At 40.6% G+C, this 24,291-nt stretch overlaps 1 protein-coding gene across 1 annotated transcript in view; it reads right to left on the reverse strand.

The window, feature by feature from the left end:
- Window positions 1–4,750: 4,750 nt before the first annotated feature.
- pdgfc (platelet derived growth factor c) overlaps window positions 4,751–24,291 on the reverse strand; it is a 273,557-nt gene continuing 254,016 nt past the window's right edge. The window contains exons 5-6 of the mRNA XM_059964928.1: window positions 8,147–8,361; window positions 4,751–6,472 (exon numbers count right to left, since the gene is read on the reverse strand). Of these exons, the coding sequence (XP_059820911.1) occupies window positions 6,356–6,472; window positions 8,147–8,361 (332 nt within the window). The 3' untranslated portion in view covers window positions 4,751–6,355. The remainder of the gene's footprint in view (window positions 6,473–8,146; window positions 8,362–24,291) is intronic.

Consider the following 24,291-nt stretch of genomic DNA (forward strand, 5'->3'; position numbering starts at 1 on the left):
TACACATTTATCTTATAGGTCTTCTGATGTGATGTTGGCTCAATTTTCCTTTCTCTGTTAGCACAGAAAAACCTACTTGAATGTCCCACAGTGACACCATTAGCAGTGATAACAGACAAAGGAACATAAAAACCATCAAAATATTGCCAGTAAAATACACAGGAGTGGTCTCACCCTATCCCAAATATTCCCTTTCTTCCATCCATCTGAACACTGACTTTTAATGCAACTTAAAGTTAAGTTGTTTCTCGGTTTTGAATTAAAACACTAAAAATATTTCATTTTTTTTTGCGGAAGTCATCCAGCTTGTCAAGTGTTTCCAGGATTTTCTGTTTATAATTTAGATAAACAAGCCCCCCACCAAACCCTCATCAGACCCAACACACCCCTAGACCTCATCAGACCCAATGCACCCCTAGCCTTCATCAGACCCAATGCACCCCTAGCCTTCATCAGACCCAATGCACCCCTAGCCTTCATCAGACCCAATGCACCCCTAGCCTTCATCAGACCCAATGCACCCCTAGCCCTCATCAGACCCAACACACCCCAAGCCCTCATCAGACCCAATGCACCCCTAGCCTTCATCAGACCCAATGCACCCCTAGCCCTCATCAGACCCAACACAGCCCAAGCCCTCATCAGACCCAATGCACCCCTAGACATCATCAGACCCAACGCACCCCTAGCCTTCATCAGACCCAACGCACCCCTAGCCTTCATCAGACCCAATGCACCCCTAGCCCTCATCAGACCCAACGCACCCCTAGTCCACATCAGACCCAACGCACCCCTAGCCTTCATCAGACCCAATGCACCCCTAGCCCTCATCAGACCCAACGCACCCCTAGCCCTCATCAGACCCAATGCACCCCTAGTCCACATCAGACCCAACGCACCCCTAGCCTTCATCAGACCCAACGCACCCCTAGCCCTCATCAGACCCAACGCACCCCTAGCCCTCTTCAGACCCAACACACCCCTAGCCCACATCAGACCTAACGCACCCCTAGACATCATCAGTTGCAAGATTCTTCACTGACTACAAACCAATAGTTGAAAGGTTTCCTGTAAGACAAGATATAAATTCAAGGCGTCCATTATCTTTCTTATCTGTACTGAATATGCATTTGGCCTACCTCTTGTACCTCCTGTACATGCTGTGTAATTTGACTCAATACCCAATAATCTTACTTCTGGTGTCTATTGCACAGGTTTAAAGATTTCATTAGCAACAAAAGCAGAAAAATTACCTCTGCCTTAACATTTGCTGATCTGGTTTGCTGTCATACCCAGTTGAACAGCATTCCTGTGAATCATCTAGTGACTTCCTACTGTACGAAAGGCTATTTGTAAATGCAAGATCCTGCATTCCTTGAGAACCCTAGGCTCTATGTGAGAAGCTGTGGGAGGGGGTTGGGGATGGGAAATTTCCTGACGCAGCCATTTCTCTCTTCCCAAGGTATTTGGTGAAAACTCAGTTTTCTTGTGTCATTATAATTCTTTTTTACCTTCCTGTCACTTATGTCCTATTTTCACGCCAAAGCGTTGGAGGATGAACACATAAACATAAAACCATATAACAACTTCAGCATGGAAGCAGGCCATCTTGGCCCTTCTAGTCAGTGCCAAACGCTTACTCTCACCTAGTCCCACCAACCTGCACTCAGCCCATAACCCTCCATTCCTTTCCTGTCCATATACCTATCCAATTTTTTTTTAAATGACAATATCGAATCTGCCTCTACCACTTCTACTGGAAGCTCATTCCACATAGCTACCACTCTCTGAGTAAAGAAGTTCCCCCTTGTGTTACCCCTAAACATTTGCTCCTTAAATCTCAACTCATGTCTTCTTGTTTGAATCTCCCCTGCTTTCAATGGAAAAAGCCTATCCACGTCAACTCTATCTATCCCCCTCATAACTTGAAATACCTTATCAAGTCCTCCTCAACCTTCTATGCTCCAATGAATAAACACCTAACTTGTTCAACCTTTCTTTGTGACTTAGGTGCTGAAAACCAGGCAACATTCTAGTAAATCTCCTCTGTATTCTCTCTATTTTGACGACATCTTTCCTATAATTCGGTGACCGGAATCATACACAATACTCCAAATTTGGCCTCACCAATGCCTTGTACAATTTTAACATTACATTCCAACTCCTAACATGAAAAGTTACTCACATGTTTGGAAAGTTGAGCAGGACTGCCCATGTGCAACTCAAGGACAATAATGGAGTAGACTCATGGGCTAGATTCACTGTCAAAGAGAAGCTGAAGATTGCGGATGTCATGTTCAACATCTCCACTCATAAGATTTTGCATCATATAAATAAGCCTATCAAAGTTTGTTTAAATTTTAAAGCTTTATTCCTCTTCTGGTTTAAGATGGGGCTGTTGAGGATGAGCACCAATTTACTGAAATACAACTAAATATTTTATTAACAACACTTTTTCCATAAAGAATTATGGTAAACGAGGTGAGGGAAGGCGAGGCTGAGCTGAGGGTGCAAGGTGAAGTAGGGGTGAGGTCAATGCATATTTGAGACGGTCAGGGCTGTGGGGCCGAGAAAAGGAGGAAAGGCAGATTCGATGTCCGTCCACCTAATCTGAGAGCAAGGTTTGATTGATCTAAGTGCCAGGCTGATTTGGAAAAGTCAGGTACAGGCCAAAACGTAGGCTGTGGGGTCCCGGTCCAGATGCGAAGAATGACCCAGTGTTTGTACAATTTAAAGGCAGGGTGTTGGGACAAGTGTTAAGGGTTAGGCCAGTTTTGCTTGCCACTTGAGACATTTACTACCCTCTTCACTGAGGCTGAGGCAGTGGTCTGTTCCGGTTGCTCTTGGCTCCATGTCTGTGGGCTCTGCGATATTTATTCCGTTATGTGCTGAATTGAGGCTAAGGCTGTGGGTCAGTTCGAGCTGCTCCAGGCTTCATGTATGAAGACTCACTTTTGTTTTAAATGCTATTTGCTTACTTTAATTGTGTGCGCAATTTGTTTCTTTTTCTGCACATTGCGCGTTTGTCAGTCTTTTAAAAAATAGGTTCTTTTAGGTTTCTTGTTTTGTGGCTGCCTGTAAGGAGTCAAATCTCAAGGTTGTATAATGTATACATACTTTGATAATAAATGTACTTTGAACTTGACACACTGGGTTGCTTTTATGGCATAGTCAGTGGTGTGAGCCATTATTTCCAATGGTCACACATTAAGGATTGCAGTAATAGCTTCTTGCTTAGAAAATACTTTACTTTCAAAAAAACTGGAAATAAAGTGCTGAAACTTTCCCCTTAGCATGACTGAATCAAAGCTTAGTTGTCCCTTATGTCAGATAACTTGAACTGATTTTATGCATGGTAATATTTCTGTTATAAAGCAATACTTATTGAAAAGCCTGTACTGAGGATTTTGCATTTTGTTGCCATTAAAATCATTATCTGGTGTCCATTCCACACTTCACCAGATTGAAAGAGTTTAGTAAAAGCTTAGCCGGTCGGGCAGCATCTGCTGACTGCTCATTTCAACAGATGCTGCCCGACCTGCTGAGTTCCTCCAGCGTGTTGTACGTGTTGATTTGACCACAGCATCTGCAGAGTAGTTTGTGTTTAGTAAAAGCTAAATGGCCTCAGATAGACGAAGTGGCATTTCTGATTCCTCTATTTGTGTTCTCTGGGAAAATAATAATTGTTCCCAATCTGGATTTGCACCTCCAATGAGGCTGCGTCAGGTTGTAGAATCAGCCAGCACTATCACAGACACTGCCCTTACCCCATGGAGGGCATCTTCAAGAGGTGGTGCCTCCTGAAGATGGCATCAATCACCAAGACAACAACCATCCGGGCCATGCTGTCTTTTCATTACCAGCATCAGGGAGGAGGGACAGGAGCCTGAAGCCTCACACTGAATGACTTAGGAACCACTTCCTCCCCCTTAATATTGGATTTCCAAACAGTCCATGAACCCATCATACTACTTAGTTATTCCTTGAATCTCTATCCATTACTTTGTAATTTTTAATAACTTTACCCTTTGTACTGCTGCCCCAAAATAACAAATTTCATGTTGCTTAAGACTGTGCTAATAATTCCAGTTCTGATGTCTGATGCCAGTTATACCAGCATTCTGTTGCCTTGCAGAAGTAATTGAGTTGACATGCACCAGACTCTCAGTAGATCTACATGCTAATGCCCCTTTACATACTGCAGGGCATGTTCCCATTGTTAAAACCTGCTTCTTTATGGGGGAACCATGCTATAAATGATGGCTAGTGAGTGACAACATTGCAGGCTTGACTAACATGAACACTTCACAGTGACTTACATCACCCGGGTGCACGCTTTGTGCAGGAGTCTTATCCTCATTGATACTGACAAGAACATTTCATTAAGCATAATGAATGCTATGTAACCACATTAGTTTAAACCATAATTTTCATTCATATATTACTTAACAAATCAAACAACCATAATAGATTTCTAGACCTATTCAAAGATTTTTGAACCTTTGGACTGATTTTGGTATCAGAACTTCTATATCTAGGACAGAAGGAAGGGTCTCAGCCTGAAACATCGACTGTTTACTTTTTTCCATAGATGCTGCCTGACCTGCTGAATTCCTCCAGCATTTTTTGAGAGGTGTCTTGGATTTCCGGTATCTATAGATCTTCTTGTGTTTGTGTTTTATATCTAGGAACTGTAGTTCAATGCTCCACAAACATTCTTAGGTATGTATTTTAAAGATACACTGCAAAACAAGTTTATCAATTTGAGTTATTTTAATAAACTCCTTGAATAGATTTTTACAAGGATTTGATATTCCAAATGAAATCTAATATCTATCTCTTCCTTTGTCTGAAGAAAGCATGATTACTCTTTCACACATTTTTCCTACGAGAGATTGGGTTTCGTGTTTCGGATGAATATCAAGGTCATTACAGCACTATATACAGAATAAATATGCAGTTAATTGATTATTTTGTGGCCAAGAATCAAGAATAACATATAGAAATATTCGTAACTTTTACAGTTGTAGTTTCTGCTACATTAGCTGATATACATGAGTATTTAAACATTTAATTTAAAATTAAATAAATATCAATGTGTGACAGATTCGGGTGATGCAGTTTTGTGTTGAAATTGAATGCTACAGAGTTTTCGAGCATGGATTTTTAGCTGAAAATTATTTCCAATATTCAACGGAACTGGTCATTTTTTGGTATGAACATTTTAATAATCCAGTTGCTCTGCTTGAACAATCATTATTTACCAGCTTGGTTAGTAATTGACTGTTGACACTGAGTGAATACACATCAACTGTAAGTCAATATATTTTCTCATTTTAATGCCTTTGCAATGAAGACAAAAAAAAATGAGATGGAACTAAAATACAGATGCAACCATTTTATGAATAAAGTCAATAACTGAGACAAAGTTCTAGTTAGTACGATCTTTGGAACAGTAGCTTCCATACAAAGCACCGACCCGAGCAGTGCAATGATATGGCAGTGCTTTTAATCACATCAACCCATTTCCCTTTTTTTGCAAAGTATTGCAAATTATGAAAATCTGAAAAGCTAAATTCTTAAATAGGTTTGGTACAAAATAGATACATTCAATGTGATATAAAAAGCTTAAGCCACATTAGCCTAAATGAGAAGATTTGAAAAATGTACACACTTTCAGGCAATGACCTCAGAGTAAAAGTCTGTAAAAGTAGGTCCTCAATTTCATTAAAATTCTGCATTTACCCAACATTTTCCTCACTGGGATACTTGTGATGGGGCATTGCAGCTGAAGTCACAAAAGGACAAATATTTTTTTAAAACTGTGCACGGAGAAGAGTTTATTGCTCGTAGAACATAATGTCACTCGAAGGTGAAGTGGCACAAAACAAAGTGAGTTCCTTGGAAGTTTTCAGCAACATTGCTAGAAATATTGTTAACTCACAAAGTTAATGATGTAAACAGTAAGTGACTCCAGATGAAGTGCTTTTCCTGAAAAAAACATTTTCTGAACTTTTACTAGATTCAGAACTGGAACAGAGAACTAAATTACATTTTTATTCTTTCAAAGATGAAAGAGAGGAAGAGAACCAGATGAGCGATGCAAGGGCCATTTTCTTTGCTGTTGCCCAGCAATTCAAACTTCATTTGGCTGCTGAAATCTTCCCCTGTATAAATATTTTGCAGTTCCATTCGTAGACAAGAGAGCCGATCTTTTAAGATGCATTAAAAAGTCAGGAAGTGGAAAATCAAAAACTGAGATGACTGTAATTTCTACGACAGATATGCACAAAGGGCTCCATTGCTCTAAGGTTTAATTCTCTGTAAGGTAAATGCTTTGAAAGACCAAACTGATTTAACCTCCTGTTTTCCCTTTGCATACACAGCTGCATTCATCATGGTGCTCCAGTCCCACGTCGGCAAGAGATTTTTGCAGTGGTTTCCCAGGGCTCCTGTATCGTAGCTGGAGAACCTGAAAGAGTTGTAGGCAATTAAATGAAATCATTGTGCAGGATGAAAGGATTTTACTTCACTCATTATTAGATTTTATCTGATATATCTTCCAGTACTGGCATACAAGAAGAGAAATCTAAACGTAGATCCTACATCTGCTCATTAAGTCTTCAGCTCCAACAAAGTTATTCATTAAAGCAGTCTTTTCAAGTAAAAGTGATTTTGGAATCAATACAACATTAGCCACATTCTCTTGTAGTCTTCTGGAAACTCAGTTAACCTAGTATGGCATTGCAATGCATTGCACAGCCAAACTGCTTCACCTGGTAGACAATTGTTAACATTTAAAGAAAGTAATAAGAAATAACAATGTGGCGAGTATAATGGAAATGCAATATTTTTCAATGTTCTTACTACATAAGTAAGTAGATTTTAATTGGTTAAAATAGATAATACATATGATTCACCTATGGTTTTACAGATGATGTTTGCATTTGGATGTCATAAGCTTGTCACTTCAGCCATTATATTTTAATCAGTAAGGCAAGGAGTTCAAAAATACAATTCATTAGAAACTAGCTATTTGTACTGTAACTTTATTGATTTCTGTCAACTTCAGCTTCTTGCTAGGGATACCATGAAGTTAACAAATCAATGCCCAGTAGCTCTTGAACTAGGATACTTCAGTAAATTCTTTTCTACTTTCCTTTAGCAATGTGTCATTCCTCTCTTCTGCTTGTCTTTTGCTAATCTCTTCCCATTGCCTTATGGCCAATTTCTCCTCTCTGTCGGTTTGGTCTGAATGTCTGGACAGTGAACCACCCTCACTGCAACTTCCATCGTCAACCTGCACACTCCCAACTTTTCTGCTACAACCAACTACCTTTGATCCACAATTAAAAAAGCCTTTGGTCTTAAATTCCTACCTATAACAATCAATGCATGTATTGCACTATCTAGACAACTGTTTCAGCTGCAACTTTGTCAGCAACAAAGTCACTTTGTAACTTTTAATTGTTTACTTATATTTAGGACACAAAGTCAGTGGGTCATTTGAATATACCAAAATGTTAGGTGCATAGGTAAACAGGAAAATAAATCTTTATTCTACTTGTTCTACACGATTTATGAATCTGCTGCAAAGTTAATTGATCTGACCATGATAAACTTGCTGAGTTTTAAAGGACAATGTTGATGTGCTGGAATGGATCTGAAATGCAGTTTATAAGATTTATAAGATTATGAGAGGCACAGATAGAGTAAACAGGGAATATATTTTTCCCAGGGTAGAAATGTCTAATACCAGAGGGCACGCATTGAAGGTGAGAGGGGGTAGGTACAAAGGGGATGTGAGGGGTAAGTTTTTTTACTCAGAGAGTGGTGGATGCCTGGAATGCGCTACTTGGTACGGTGGTAGAGACAAATACATTAGAGACTTAAGAGATGTTCAGATAGGCACATGGATATGAGGAAGATGGAAGGAATTGTGGAGGTAGGAGAGATTGGTTTTTGTAATTTTCTTTCTAGTACCACTGTGGGCCAAAGGGCCTGTTCCAAAGGGCAGTTCAATAGATGTTTTATGCATCTACAACATTTTTTGAATAAAGTCCAAAATAACTTTACTGAACTGCATTATTGCAATGTCATTACTCTGAAAACAATTATTTGAAAATAATTATTCAATTAGTTATACCTCGTGGTATTTTTTAGAGACTTTGGTGGGGATACACTGACAATCTTGGCAACCAAGTGAGCAGCAGGCACAGTTGCCTCCACAGCGCTTTACCAGTAGACAGCCAGGCCAGTAGATCGCATCGGTCCGTTTGAGTTCCTCTCGCAGAGACACTGATGTGTTACGTGGCGTGCAACTATAGAGCTTCACCTCTTCTTTGAGCAAGTTCAGATCAACTGCAATCATAAGATAATGACATTTTTATTAATATCATGTGGGATATTTAAGATTATTATGCTGTTCTGTCCATGGAAATGTCCAGGTACCAGCTAGGTGCATTTCCTTTATATTTTACTTGAAAGACTTCAGACCAAACCATATAAAAGTTAAATACAGCAGATATGGGAAACCTGAATTAAAACAGAATTCTTTTGAAGTGCTCTGTAGATCAGCTGGACTATGTCTGGTCTGGTGAGCACATACAATATGTTCTGTTATTACTCATCTCGTTATACCTAGTGTTCCCCTTTTATGAAGGAGAAAGGGATAGGTGGATATGTGGACTGAATGCAAAGAAAGCTTGCTGGAGCACATGTGGGTGCTCAATAAATTCTATGCAAAAGAAAGGGATTGAAATAAAGTCTAAATAGTTTGTAGAATCTCCTGTTCTAAGGAAGTTTTGAACCATATTTTCCAATAATGTTCTGTTTAATTAACCAAACTTAGCTATTTCTAATTAATAATTAAGTGCACTCAGCTATATGGTTACTTACAAAACACATCAGTAACCAGCCTTTTCTTTTAAATATGCTCATTTGAAATCTGAACCAATTTCATTTCCTTATTTATTTATTATGAAAAGGTCTTACTTTTGACTGAGCCATCTGCTGAAAAAATGTCGGCATTTGTAATTAGAAACTTTTTCTTTTGCATTTACATTGTGATGGACAGAGTGAAACTTTATCAGGCTTGAGGCCCAAGATGTCAAGAGATACAATGCCTATAAAAAGTATTCACCCGCCCCCTAGAAGATTTCATGTTTTATTGTTTTACATCATTGACACGCAGTGGATTTAATTTGGCTCTTTTTGTACACTGATCAACAGAAAGACTCTTTTGTGTCAAAGTGAAAACAGATTGCTACAAAGTGATCTAAATTAATTGCAAATATAAAGTACAAAATAATTGATTGAATAAGTATTCACTCCCTTTAATATGGCACACCAAATCATCACTGGGGCAGCCAATTGGTTTTAGAAGTCACATAATTAGTTAAATAGTACGCAGTCAAGGTGTTTCAATTGACTGTAGTAAAAATACACCTGTATCTGGGAGGTCCAACTGCTGGTGAGTCAGTCTCCTGGCAAAATCTACATTGTGAAGACAAAAGAACATTCCAAGCGACTCTGCGAAAAGGTTATTGAAAAGCACAAGTCAGGAGATGGAAGCAAGATAATTTCCTTGTCACTGAATATCCCTTAGAGAACAATAGTTAATTATCAAGAAATGGAAAGAATATGGCACAGCTGTAAATCTACCTAGTACAGGCTGTCCTCAAAAACTGAGTGACCATGCAAGAAAGGGACTAGAGAGGAGGCCACCAAGATACCTATGACAACTCTGGAGGAGTTACAAGCTTCAGTGGCTGAGATGGGAGAGACTGCACATACAACTGTTGCCCGAGTGCTTCACCAGTCACAGCTTTATGAGAGAGTGGCAAAAAGAAAGCTACTGTAGAAAAAAAAACTCACATAAAATCTTAGAGTTTGCCAAAAGGTATGTGGGAGACTCTGAAGTCAGCTGGAAGAAGGTTCTAAGGTCTGATGAAACCAAAATTGAGCTTTTTGGCCATCAGATCAAACACTGCATATCATCAAAGACACACCATTCCTACCATAGAGCATGGGGGTGGTTGCATCATGCTGTGGGAGGCTTGTGAAATGTAAAATAAATACAGCAAAATACAGGGAAATCCTGGAGGAAAACCTGATGCAGTTGGCAAGGGAACTGTGGCTTGGGAGAAGACTTGTTTATCAGCAAGATAATGACCCCAAGCATAAAGCCAAAGCTGCACAGGAATGGCTTAAAAGCAAAAAGGTAATATCCTGGAGTGGCCAAGGCAGAGTCCAGATCCCAATCCAATTGAGAGTTTGTGGCTTGTCCTGAAAGGGGCTGCTCACTCATGATCCCATCAATCTGAGAAGTTTTGTAAAGAAGAATAGGGAAAAATTGAAATGTCCAAATGTGCAAAGCTGATAGAGACCTATTTCCAACATGCTTGATTTTGCTAAACCCTGATTAGCACACTTTTCATAAAGGCTGCAGGTCATTAGTGACATGGAAACAATCCACTAAATTCATTAGTTGTTTTTAATATTCATTGTCAGGCTAGAAATATTATACATATCCTTACACATATTCCCCGTTGCACCTGGCTCTTACCAGATGATATCAGTAAGTAGAGGTATTTTAATTCCCAAATAACTCTTCAAAGTTCCCTGATTACTAATTTTTGACCAAGGTAAACATACTACAATGAACTCTGAAATTTATTGCCTTGTAATCTCAATTTTGTGTGTAGAAGTGAAACATTATTTAAATCTTTAAAGAATTTGTGTCAGTAATTTCCTTATCACTGTCAGTACAATTCAGTGGAAAGCCTGTTATAAATAAATGGAGTAATTAAAATTATTTCACTAAAATGTCAAAAACCTTGCTAGAGCTTTAGCATCACATGATGCACTGGAAGGAACACAAAGTGTTAATGAGGTCAGTGCAGTTGATGTGGTGTATATGAATTTTGTTAAGTTTTAGCAAATTAAGGAATGCTTGCCAAAGAAGTAAAATCTCATAGAATCCCAAAGGCAGTGGTAAATTGGATGTAAAATTGAGCAATGATAAGAAGCATGAGATCATGATTGATGGGTGTTTTTAATGATAAAAAGGTTGTTACTGTTGGGGCTCTAAGGGATACAGTACTCTGTCCCTTGCTTCTTGTAAAATCCAAAGCAACACGCACAAAATTCTGGCAGCTTGCAGCAGGTCAGGTAACATCCAAGGAAATAAACAGTTGATGTTTCAACTCAAGATCCTTCAGCAATACTGGAAAGGAAAGGGGGAAGAAGCCAGAATGAGAAGGTGGGGGGCGGGGAGGAGGACAAACCAGAAGGTGATTGGTGAAGCCTGCTGGGTGGGGGAACGGGAATGAAATAAGAAGCTGGGAGTTGATAAGTGGAGAAAGCAAAGGGCTAAAGAGGGAATCTGATAGCAGAAGAGGATCATGGGAGAGAAGGAAGGAGGAGGGGCATCAGGGAGATGTGATAGGCAGGTGAGGAGAAGAGTGTGGGGAACAAGTTACTGGAAGTTGGAGAATACAGTGTTCATGTCATCAGGTTGGAGAAATGAGGTATTGCTCCTCTTGTAAAATACATTAAGGATTTAGATTTTTGGCTGTATGGTCCATAATATTGAAGTTTGCAGGTGAGACAAAATTGGCTGTGTGATTAACTGAGGAAGAAAGTTTTGGACTACAATAACATATTAATAGTTTGGTCAGGTAGAAAGGAAGCAAAGGGTAACCTCTCCGATGCAACGATTAGCAGGAATTTGTGGAGAATGACAGAGGTTTGCTACAGCTGGTAGTTGTCAAAGTGACCACGATTTTCAGAGAGCACAGTCCACACAAGAGTGTGATCAAATAGCTTCCTGTGGCATTTCATTACCTCTTTTGGAAACAGGAGTCAGTGACTATATTATTTATCAGAGGTCCATGTAGGAATTTTTGGTGGTCGTTTCTTTGCAGTTGGGCATGCCTTTGCCATACACTGCTCATACCACTGAATGCCATGCATGGCCATAGAGACACATCTGGTCTTAGTACTGCCAGTAGTGTTACCCATGGACTGAATATTTCAGCAGGTAAGCACATTGTACTGTATGGCATTTAGAATATATTAAGCATCCTGTAAAGTTGCCTCATTAAATCTCCCAAAGTCAGCAGAAAATCTGTTTACATGTGAGAATAAGAAATAGGAGCAGGAGTTGATCATCTGGCCCGTCGAGCTTGCTTCATCATTCAATAAGATCATGGCTGATCCAGCTGTGGACTCAGTTCTGCCTTTCTCCCGTAACCCTTAATCTCACTACTATGCAAAAACCCATCCAACTGTTTCTTAAATATTCTGAATGAGTTTACCTCTACTGTTTCCCTGGGCAGACAGTTCCACAGATTCACTCTCTCTGGAAAAAGCAGTTTCTCTTCATCGCAATCCTAAATCTATTCAAGAAAGCAGCAGGAACTCCTCCATGGTAGAAAGCAGCAGGAACTCCTCCATGGTAGAAAGCAGCAGGAACTCCTCCATGGTAGAAAGCAGCAGGAACTCCTCCATGATAGAAAGCAGCAGGAACTCCTCCATGGTAGAAAGCAGCAGGAACTCCTCCATGATAGAAAGCAGCAGGAACTCCTCCATGGTAGAAAGCAGCAGGAACTCCTCCATGGTAGAAAGCAGCAGGAACTCCTCCATGATAGAAAGCAGCAGGAACTCCTCCATGATAGAAAGCAGCAGGAACTCCTCCATGGTAGAAAGCAGCAGGAACTCCTCCATGATAGAAAGCAGCAGGAACTCCTCCATGGTAGAAAGCAGCAGGAACTCCTCCATGGTAGAAAGCAGCAGGAACTCCTCCATGATAGAAAGCAGCAGGAACTCCTCCATGATAGAAAGCAGCAGGAACTCCTCCATGATAGAAAGCAGCAGGAACTCCTCCATGGTAGAAAGCAGCAGGAACTCCTCCATGATAGAAAGCAGCAGGAACTCCTCCATGATAGAAAGCAGCAGGAACTCCTCCATGATAGAAAGCAGCAGGAACTCCTCCATGGTAGAAAGCAGCAGGAACTCCTCCATGGTAGAAAGTAGCAGGAACTCCTCCATGATAGAAAGCAGCAGGAACTCCTCCATGATAGAAAGCAGCAGGAACTCCTCCATGGTAGAAAGCAACAGGAACTCCTCCATGATAGAAAGCAGCAGGAACTCCTCCATGATAGAAAGCAGCAGGAACTCCTCCATGATAGAAAGCAGCAGGAACTCCTCCATGGTAGAAAGCAGCAGGAACTCCTCCATGATAGAAAGCAGCAGGAACTCCTCCATGATAGAAAGCAGCAGGAACTCCTCCATGATAGAAAGCAGCAGGAACTCCTCCATGATAGAAAGCAGCAGGAACTCCTCCATGATAGAAAGCAGCAGGAACTCCTCCATGGTAGAAAGCAGCAGGAACTCCTCCATGATAGAAAGCAGCAGGAACTCCTCCATGATAGAAAGCAGCAGGAACTCCTCCATGATAGAAAGCAGCAGGAATTCCTCCATGGTAGAAAGCAGCAGGAACTCCTCCATGATAGAAAGCAGCAGGAACTCCTCCATGGTAGAAAGCAGCAGGAACTCCTCCATGGTAGAAAGCAGCAGGAACTCCTCCATGATAGAAAGCAGCAGGAACTCCTCCATGATAGAAAGCAGCAGGAACTCCTCCATGATAGAAAGCAGCAGGAACTCCTCCATGGTAGAAAGTAGCAGGAACTCCTCCATGATAGAAAGCAGCAGGAACTCCTCCATGATAGAAAGCAGCAGGAACTCCTCCATGGTAGAAAGTAGCAGGAACTCCTCCATGGTAGAAAGCAGCAGGAATTCCTCCATGGTAGAAAGCAGCAGGAACTCCTGCATGATAGAAAGCAGCAGGAACTCCTCCATGATAGAAAGCAGCAGGAACTCCTCCATGGTAGAAAGTAGCAGGAACTCCTCCATGGTAGAAAGTAGCAGGAACTCCTCCATGGTAGAAAGCAGCAGGAACTCCTCCATGATAGAAAGCAGCAGGAACTCCTCCATGATAGAAAGCAGCAGGAACTCCTCCATGGTAGAAAGCAGCAGGAACTCCTCCATGATAGAAAGCAGCAGGAACTCCATGGTAGAAAGCAGCAGGAGGAGGTACCACTTCACAAGCTCCACACCTCTTTCGGCACCCCTCCTCCTAGTGGTAGAGTCTGAGTTCCTGCATTGATCACATCATCTACCTTGGAACTCAAGTAATTGCGTGGGACCAAATCATCCTGAATGGTCGCCCAAATGGAAGACTAGCCCAAGCTCCTTTACAATTTTCCCAACGAAGTGACGCATTGGGGATGATGCCATCTATGTGCAGAGAAATTCACATGGGGGGGGGGGTCACAAGGGTAACTCACATTCCCTCAGTGTCTGGTTTCATTTCCAAAGGACGAGAAACAACCCACAAATGGTGATTATGGCTGCCTGTAAGCAAACGGATCTCAAGGGGTATATGCTTTGATAATAAATGTACTTTGATCTTTGATCTTGATTATTGCCTTTCACTTTAAAAACAATTAATTTTAATTGCATAATAGTGTAAAAGCATTAGGCAACTGGATGACTGGGCAATAAAACATTCAACTACCTGTTTACATCTCATTCTTGAGGGAGGTTGTCCCTTCCTCTCTGTCCTTTCCTGTAAACTCCATGGCTTGGTGTGATCCCTGCCCATCAGGCAAGTACTGTACATTTCAAAGTTGTATAATGAGATTAGTCATGCAGTGCCATAGTAAATGCAGCAAAATACTCTGCAGTTCAGATAGTATTCATGACAAAACAGCAAAACTAACACTATAGGGTCAATGATCTTATATCGGAATATCAAGGCGTTGATTGTAGATGGTCAACATATTGATGCAACTACAAAGAAGGCAAGGTAGCTGCTATATTTCATTGGGAGTTTGAGAAGATTTGATATATCTCCATGTCACCACTCAACTTTCTACAGTTGTACCATGGTGAGCATTCTAACTGGCTGCATCACTGTCTGGTATGGGGAGGGGGGGGAGGGTGGGAGTGGTTTGCTACTACACAGGATCGAAATAAGCCGCAGAGAGTTGTAAACTTAGACGGCTCCATCTTGGGCACTAGCCTCCGTAGACATCTTCAAGGATTGATGCCTCAAAAAGGTGACATTTGTCATTAAGGACCTCCATCTTCCAGGACGTGCTCTCATCTCATGGTTACCATCAGAAAGGAGGTACAGGAGCCTGAAGGCACACACTCAAAGATTCTGAAACTGCTTCTTTTCCTCTGCCATCTGATTTCTGAATGAACACTGAACCCATGAACATGACATCACTACTTCTTAATTTATATTTTTGCACTACTTATTTATATATATATATTTAATTTTTTCTCTATCATTATGTATTGCATTGTATTGCTGCCACAAAGTCAACAAATTTCATACATATGCTAGTGATATTAAATCTGATTCTAATTCAAGAAAAGGTCAGAGGTTTTGATGTAATTTCTTCTCCTGAATGCATAGAAACATTCCAGCTTCCAATCCTCTCCTCAATCAGAACATGAATGTTAGTTTGACCTTTTCACCCCTGGTTGCTGGTTTTAAAGGGTTTCTTTTCTAAATGCATGTGTTGCACAGAAATCCATCATAGTTTATTGCTTGCCCCTATGCTTACTGCACTCTCCTTGCAACTCCACCAAAAGGACACAAAACAAAGCGTATCAGCAGCCCAATCAGTTTGGCAGCTTTAAAATTTAACAAGAACATTGTTGATTTTTTTGTGTGATTGACCTCCGAGATTGTCAGCAATAATCAGGAAAGCACTTTGAGAACACATTGGCAACTTGATTTCTGAGTTCCAATTGGATCTTCTGTTTAGTACTTTCCATGCTTGCATTGGGAATATTCAGCAGAATTCCAGTGAACTGCCACCATCAGGATCCAGAAGCACATTCTAAGGTTTTAAAGGAATGGAGACTATGACTAGCCATCATTTAGAGCTATTCACTTGTGGTGGATCTGGTCATGATCTTCTAATGAGTTTATTCTATTATCTCTGATGGAGAGAAACTTTGTTGATGGGGGAGCATAGGAAAAGAGTTAATGAGCCTCTCTTTGCAGGCAGAGCATTGCAGGAGAACCACCAATTAAATGCTAATCAATGACATGAAAGAAGCCTTGGTGAAACAAGAGCCTGACTTGGACTGCATTCAAAACCACTTCCCAGCAGCTTTGTGGTTGACATTTTGAAAATTAAATTAGCAATAGAAAAATAAACTTTACAAGTTTTCCTTGGATCAAAGAAGATGTGGCAATGGCAGAGAATCAAAGACAGTAGGAGTTTTAACCCATGAGTCAACACATAAACAATTGGAAAACACATAAAATCACAGTTTACCCATGTAATGGAATTACAATACAATGATAAAATTGTGATGTTTAATAAAACATACACTTAATTCCACATCATCCCAGAGTCTCTTTTGTTAACTTATCGACATAGTAAAAAAAATTCTGATATCTTGCTGACTTTATTAATCAGAACTACCAATTAACCTTTGTTCTACCTTCCAAAGTTCACAATAAATATTTATATATTGTCACAATGATATGAAACATAAGGAACCCTAACAGTGTAAGTACATTTTAATTTATTTTGCTATTAAATATGCATACAATAAAATCTTCAATGGGTACTGAACCGCAGTAACATCCCTTGGCCTGTGACTGACAACACTGTGTTATTAGGACATTTTTCAGGGGCAAAATATTTCCTGTTTTCCAGGGACATTCAGGGAATAGGTCCATTCCAACCAGCTCAAGCAGATCACATACTTCTCCCAGCAGGGCTTTGCAAAGTGTGGAATTCAGACCAGTGCTTGAGATGAAAGAATAATGGTTCCTGGAATTAGTGAATCAGCTGCTGTTTTTACTGGTCACAGCTGTCTTGATCAGCAGTGTTGCTTTAAAATTGGATTCTCTAAATGAAACAGAGCAGTAGAGAGCCACGTGTTTAGATGCAGTTCCATGAAGACTGAATAGCCTTGGAATCATACCAAAGTGGATATTCTTCAGGAGCACGTCTAGACATGGGTACAACAAACTTGTGAACATTTGATTGCATGACAATTAAATCAATAGATGAAACAAAAACATCTGATTTGTTTTCAGTTTGGGAAAATATGCTGTAAATGATTAGTGTATGTGGTTGCTGCTTGTGCAAATTTTGCGGTAAGCTGAATGACAGATGCATGATGTCATAATTCAGGAAAGCTATGTGGAAACTAAAACATACTGCTGGGTGGCTGTCTTTTCTGCAAAATAACTATTAATTATCTCTGAAAATGAAAAATTTGAAGGAGCACATTGCGTATTCCTCTGGTACCATTCACATTTGTTCCAATTGAGATCTGAGCCAGGAGTTAATGTTGGGTTAGATAAAGTAATGATGAATCTGGATGATATAACATTGTTTAAATAGTCGAGTTTCAGATTGTTTGACAGGAAAATTCCAGCCTCTGGCATGCTTTCACACTTATCAGTCAAGAAGTAGTAGCAGCAGGATCTGTGTAGTATATCCCAATGGAAAAATGTCAGTGCTGAGCCATACATGTAACTAACCTCATAAAGAATATCAGAAAAGACTTCTAATTTGACAATATTAAAGTAGACAAACAGATAACACCACAAATGTTTTGTTCCATGAGAAGCACTTAAAGCTAGCATTGATTCAGTGTCTGTTTTGGTTCATGCAGTGGTAAGTATTGCAACGAGGATAGACTGTGTTGAGGAGCCATTGCAATGTTACTTAAAAGCAATCTACCTGAGGTGAGATTCCAGAGCTGGACTTGATATGTCACTTGAACTCCTCCTATGTCACAAATAAGTTACAAATAAGCAGGCCTCACAAGTTTTGTGAAGACATGCTGCAGGATAAGTGGTCAGATGTATCCGTAGGCCCTACTTGAATGGACTCGCGCCACTGAACTATTGTACTGTGAAAGCCCTTATACCATTCAGCACACATAGGGGAGATACGGTACATAGAAGACCCAGATGGAAGCTTTCAGTCAAGACGAAACCTAAATATATCTTTGATCTTTCAGACATATTTTATTGAATCAAAGCACAAACCTACTGGAATGTTGCACTCTGCAACACAATCTCTCAGTAAACAGCAATACTCTTAACAATATTAATGCAAAATTGTGTCCAATGATATCAGCAGAGCAAAGAGCTTCTGCAGGGAGTTATCCTGGATAGCGAATCATTGTCAAATTGAAAATCCTAGTTTTCTAATCTTTGGCTGCTCATTCACCATGTTTCTATTTGTTCCCTGAGACACAAAGATTCTGAATATTCTGTTAATATTGAATAACACACACAAAATACTGGAGGAACTCGGTAAGTCAGGCAGCATCCGTGGAGGGAGATGGCCAGTCAAACTGATGAAGGGTCTTGGCCCGAAATGTTGACTGTTGGTCTCCCTCCATAGATGTTGCCTGATTTGCTGAGTTCCTCCAGCATTTGCCACCTTCCACCTTTGGTATGCAAGTATCCATTAAAGGCTTTGATATTTGTTCTATTTATGACTCCAGAACCACCAAAGCAGTTGCTTCTTCAGTGAAGGGGCAATTAAGGATGGAGAATAAAGTGTTGATTGGTGAATACCAGTGATATCCACATCACATGACTGAACAAATGGAATTTTCACAATCCCTTCTGATCCTGCTGATCTGCATTGTTGAATTTTAGAAGAATTAGGCCAAAAGTTCTATCACCTCATGATGCATCACACAATCTGTTATGTGCCAGCAACAATGAACCACAGACTCAGTTTTAATGTTAAACAACTATATTTTCAGTATCTACCCAAAAATTACAGATAATTAAACAAATGACTCCTCTAAACAAAAATTAACAGTGCTAATGCATTTTGTAGCTCACAAACTGTGTCAGGGTTGGGAACAGTTCTTCTCAAATCTTACTCAAACACAGACCCAGAAATGGCAATCCAGATGATTTCAGAAATCCACAGAAGCAGGTGAGGGAGAGAAACTAGTAAATCCACACTAAGATGACACAAGGTGGTGATCATGGAAAATTCCAGAGGATCCATGCTGGGAAAACCAGGTAGTAGTCACAGCAGATTCCAGACGTTAAGTAGTGTTCCAAAATCCACCTAGGGATATTACAAGGCGACAGTCACAGAATATTCCTTAACACAAGTGGTCGCCACCTAACACACCCGAATCCATATACGGGTTAACATAAAGTAGTCTCCACAGGAATACTCCAGAAATCCGAGTATGGTTAATGTAAAGTGACAGTCACGTATCCAATATCCACTGTGTGCCACTAATTATCACAATTCTCTGAACATGGAGAAGGATTAGACTCGTCTGCTGCTGTAGCAAACTCTTCAACTATCTCCACCCAGCTCGCTGTCCTGCTGGTAGCTCGCAGTCTGCTGTTCCTTCTCTGCTGAATGTCCCAGAAAGCTGTCCGCATTTTGTTATAATGATGTCATCCACCCGCCTTGTGCAGGTGCTTAAAATGACGCTCTCAGTAAAAAAAATGGACTCATAACAGATCAAATAGAATAATCATATCATTGGTGCATTCATGACCAATGGCCAATGATTGTAAATTGCAATAGGGTTCTCTAGGCATTTAAGGCATACACAGTCCACTGAATAAACTGGTAACGTTTGGTCTAAATGGTGATGTGGTATCACATAATTCTTTCAGTTTGCATATGTTGTTTACAATGGTCCATAATTCAAATGCTGGAGAAGGACATAACATATGACCCACAGTGTACTTCTGCATGGCCTAAATGGCTCATCCTTACTTGGGGCTCCATTGGGAATCAAACACTGAAAATTCTTTACAATTAAGCTTTTCTTCCTTAAAACCTCATTCCTTGGTGACCACCTACATCCCTTGCATCCTCTCCAAATGCCCTCCACAGCACCTTGCTTCTCTCAATGTGGCAAACACACCCTGAAACATAATCTCAGCGAAAGCTCCAAAACTTACTTTGAATTCCTAATTTCCTTCCAACTCTCTTTATGTGCGTTTCCTTGGCTTCCTTCAATCTCATTCGTATTCCCATTACTTTCACATCTCCATTGTTTCTCATTTGAACAACTCACAGCACATTGTGGATTGTTTCATTAAATATTTCACATTTTCCTCTGTACTTTGGAACTATGATTTGGGAGCGTTCGTCGAAAAGACCACAGTGAAAGTTGCAGAATGAGGACTCCTTCAGAATAGTCCAATGGAATGAGAAAACACCTTGGCTATCAATAATGTCTGCACGTGCATGTTTTGCACACTGGAGCCTGAGATTTGCATTCATGAGGAAGGTTCTTTTCACCCAGTGGCTATTGTTAACTTAACTGCAAGAGAAGGCTGGGTTTCCCGTTTCGATGACACACCATGATTCCTGCCCAAGTGTCATGCATCGACCAAACGGATATACCAAGTATGATCATATCTCAGCTAAATATTAAAAAAGAGGATTAGCTTTTGGTGGCAAACACGAAGTACTCTCAAGCAATGTGCAATCAACAAACACCTTTCATCAATAAGAAGCTTGGTACACTGCCAAAGCAACCAATTCACTCCATATGCTGCTTCTTGAAAGGGAAAAAGGGATCCTTTTGCCTCACTTGGAATGGGGGGGGGTACCCTGGAGGGAGCTGGGATACAATGAAGCTAACTCTAACATCAACCTAGGAGCGAACAGTTATTGGCAACTATTACTTTTACACCCACTCTCAAAGTAAGCTTCCCATATCACTGAGGTCATTGTGGTGGACCTGGCATATTTCGTGACAAGGACTTCAGGCATTCTCTCCACAAAAGTAGATGTAGCAAAACTTCTCCTGGAAGACCTTACTCCTATCTGTCCATATGTGATAGTCTTTCTTCATGTCCTCCTCTTGCAGCTTAAAGCTAAGCCAACCCTTAGTGCTTTTTTTCCTCCTCATGAGCTACATTTCAAGGGAATGCCTTTTGAAGAACGAAAGTCTGGACACAATTAGAAATCAATGCAAAGTCCCCTTGTGCCTTTAACAAATCACAAACTACCTTGCAAGCGTTAAATAATGTTATAGATAAGCAAGTACTCTATAAATCAATTAATAAATAAAATCTACAGATAATCAGCTAAATTTTCACATTTTTCTGGCCACTGCCTTTTGGATGAGATATTAAAGCCTTGGGGTGGTGGGTGCCTTATTATGAATGGGGCAACATGGATTACGAATAAGTGAAATGAAGAGAATATCTCAAAGGGGCAGAAAGCATAATACCACTAATAAAAATGGTTCAGATGAGCAACGGTAGATTCTGGTCGAAATATTCATATATACTGGACATGTGATTAAAGTGACTGAGAAGTGTTTGTCTGGAACTTCACTGAATGAGACTTCCATCGGTCTGGGTCAACCATGGATTTTCGTTGCATCCGAGCTGTCTAGATATGAAAGGTAGGGACATGTCCGGCACAGCTTTGTGGGTCAAAGGGCCTGTATTGTGCTGTATGTTTTCTATGTTTCTATGTTAAGCCTGGGCAGTACGAAATGGAGAGCAATCTGTTGCCCATGTAGCAGGCTCCCATCTCCACGCATCTGATGAACTGTAAGGAATGGTAGAGACTGATACAGTTTGATACCAACAGCATCACAGGGGTTGCCAGTCAGTGTTATGCACGACATAGCACTGCCTTAGGTACTCCAGTTCTGGATTTTTCCCTCAGGGTTCACTCCCGAAGCCTTCCCCATGAGTGGGTATTGCCACAAGGCAGCAGAGGTTTGAGATTGGAGATTTTCTTCCTCTCGATGAGCTGTCAACCATGGCTGATGATCCCCATCTGCCCAAAGCGACTGGTTTAAGGCAACAGTAACCCGCCTTTGCCCCTTCTCCTGTCAGTAGACACAGTTCCACTCGGCTTAGTAGCTAAGCCACACTTGAAGGCCAGGAGCTGGGCTTGCTTGTTAGAGGCTATTTGAGGTGCACACCATTGGGAGTGTTTAATAGGTTTACTTGCTTGTTGCCATTACCACCCTCCAGCTGTAACAACCTTAAGGGCCTTCACTAAACACACTACTGTATAAAGTAGGCAACATGTTCAACTGATTTCAGTGGAACTGAATTTTGGAAGCAGAATAGAATGCATTGCTGATACTTTATGATGAATTCATTGCAACTGACTGTGATGAATTTCTAGGCAGAAAAATGTATAACACACTGGCATGCTCTCAAATAACATGTACCACTGAAAGCTTCCTCTTTTATATAGAAGCCAAGTGAAAGGTCTTCTGTATGAAATCCTTCCCTTTCATAATTCTCTTCTCCCCAATACCTGTGAGCTAGGACCAAGGACTGGAAAAGTAGGATGGAGTATGTGTATGTGCATTACATGTATAAACATGCTCATAAATTGTTCAAATCTGAGGGTCCTCCATTATCTTTTTCCCTATTAAATGCTTCTGATCTTAGTTCTTAAGTTTGTATATGATTGATTACATACTTGAAGGTGTTTCAGCCTCTCTATAATGTCAATAGAATAGACTTCTCCTTCCATTAAGACAGAGGTGAAAAACATCCAAAGTCCTCATGCTTTAATGGAGGGTTAGGCAACTCCATTCAGTGCCATGTCAACGTTCACCCAGGAGCAGACACAAATGGATTTTTGCATTACCGTTCTTCAGCAAAGCACGAGCAACCAATGGTTGTCCATCAGAGTGCAGCCTACTGCCATATCAGTGTAGGTTGGTAAGCTTTGTCTACCCATTCCCTGAGAGATGCACTAGCAATCCAGAGCTTCAGCCTCAGGATTCAGGGGCTAAATACATTTAGCATGGAGATTGGGAGAAGCTGCTTTTACCAGAGAGTGGTAAACCTGGGGAACACTCTGCCCTGGGAAGAAGTCGGGCCTACTTCATTAAATATACTTAAGACACAATAAACTAGATATTTGCATAGCGATGTGTCCACAGCCAGATATCTGAATGGCGGAGCAGGCTTGAATGGGCTGATGGCCTATTCTGGCCTCTATTTCTTATGCAATCCCTTCCTTGGATATCATTTTCCTCCTCCCACCACTTATTCCTCATAAAAATTTCACAGCCAGCCACCCTAGGAAATTGGTCCTCAGTTCTAACTTTGTGTCTTTGCTATTGGTAGGTGTAATACGTAATTGAACAGAGTACTAGTGAAGAAGATGTGTTGGTCAGTTCTGCAGAGATGAATTGTTTTGCAAGTTGTGCTGAACACACATATGGCAAATTTTCTTACCATTAAAGGTTAATTTTTTATTATGGTCATTATTGAAACAGGCCCTTCAGACCATACTGAACAAAGTGCCCGAGTAAACTAGTCCCATTTACCTTTTCTATCCATGTCGAATAAACTTGCAACTGCAGTTTGCAAAGTTTCAAGACCTTTCCTGCTGTTTTATCTTCAACATTTTCATGTGAAGTTACAGTGTTAAGCTTGATACCCTGCCCTGCCCTTGATGGCAGAGGCTGTGCATAGTGCTGTTGTTTTCATTCTTGCTGTTCTTTGCATTTATGAAGGTTACAACCTGTAGGCACTCTCTAATGCACTGTTTTGCCAGATGCTGTATCTCTAAAATCAGACTAACAATTGTCAGTACAGCATAGCAACTACAACAGCATAAGACTTTAAGATATAGGAGCAAATTAAGCCATTTGGCCCATTGAGTCAATGCTGATCCATTTTCCCTCTCAGCCTCAGTCTCTTGCCTTCTCCCCTTATCCCTTCATGCTCTAAGCCAGGCATGGGCAAACTACGGCCCGCGGGCCATATGCGGCCCGTTAAGCTTTTTAATCCGGCCCGCAGAACTTGATGAAATTATATTAATAAACCTTGTTAACATTTTTTCCCCGCAATTCTGGCGTTTTCCCAATAGATGACGCACTCTATATACATTGACCTTTGTTGAGGTGCAGCGTATTACTCCACATTTGCGCTTTACTCTTTCTTCGGCTCGACCTATTTGTGTGAACAGGCGTTCAGCGTCATGAACATCAACAAAACCAGCCACAGATCCAAGTTAACTGACCACACCTCAGATCCATCCTGAGAATCGCCACAACGAAACTAAATCCAGACTTTGATGCGCTGGCTAAAAAGGGAGACCAACAACACTGTTCCCACTGAAATTAAAAATAAGTTTCTTCGTTGTGTTATGTAAAAAATGCATTTGAAAATATTTTTTTCAATAAGCCTTACATGTTACATGTCATTTCTGTTAGGTGATGGACATGAGTAGTGCGCAGGTGCAC

The sequence above is a fragment of the Hypanus sabinus genome, chromosome 3 (genome assembly GCF_030144855.1).
Source record: "Hypanus sabinus isolate sHypSab1 chromosome 3, sHypSab1.hap1, whole genome shotgun sequence".
NCBI lineage: Eukaryota > Metazoa > Chordata > Chondrichthyes > Myliobatiformes > Dasyatidae > Hypanus > Hypanus sabinus.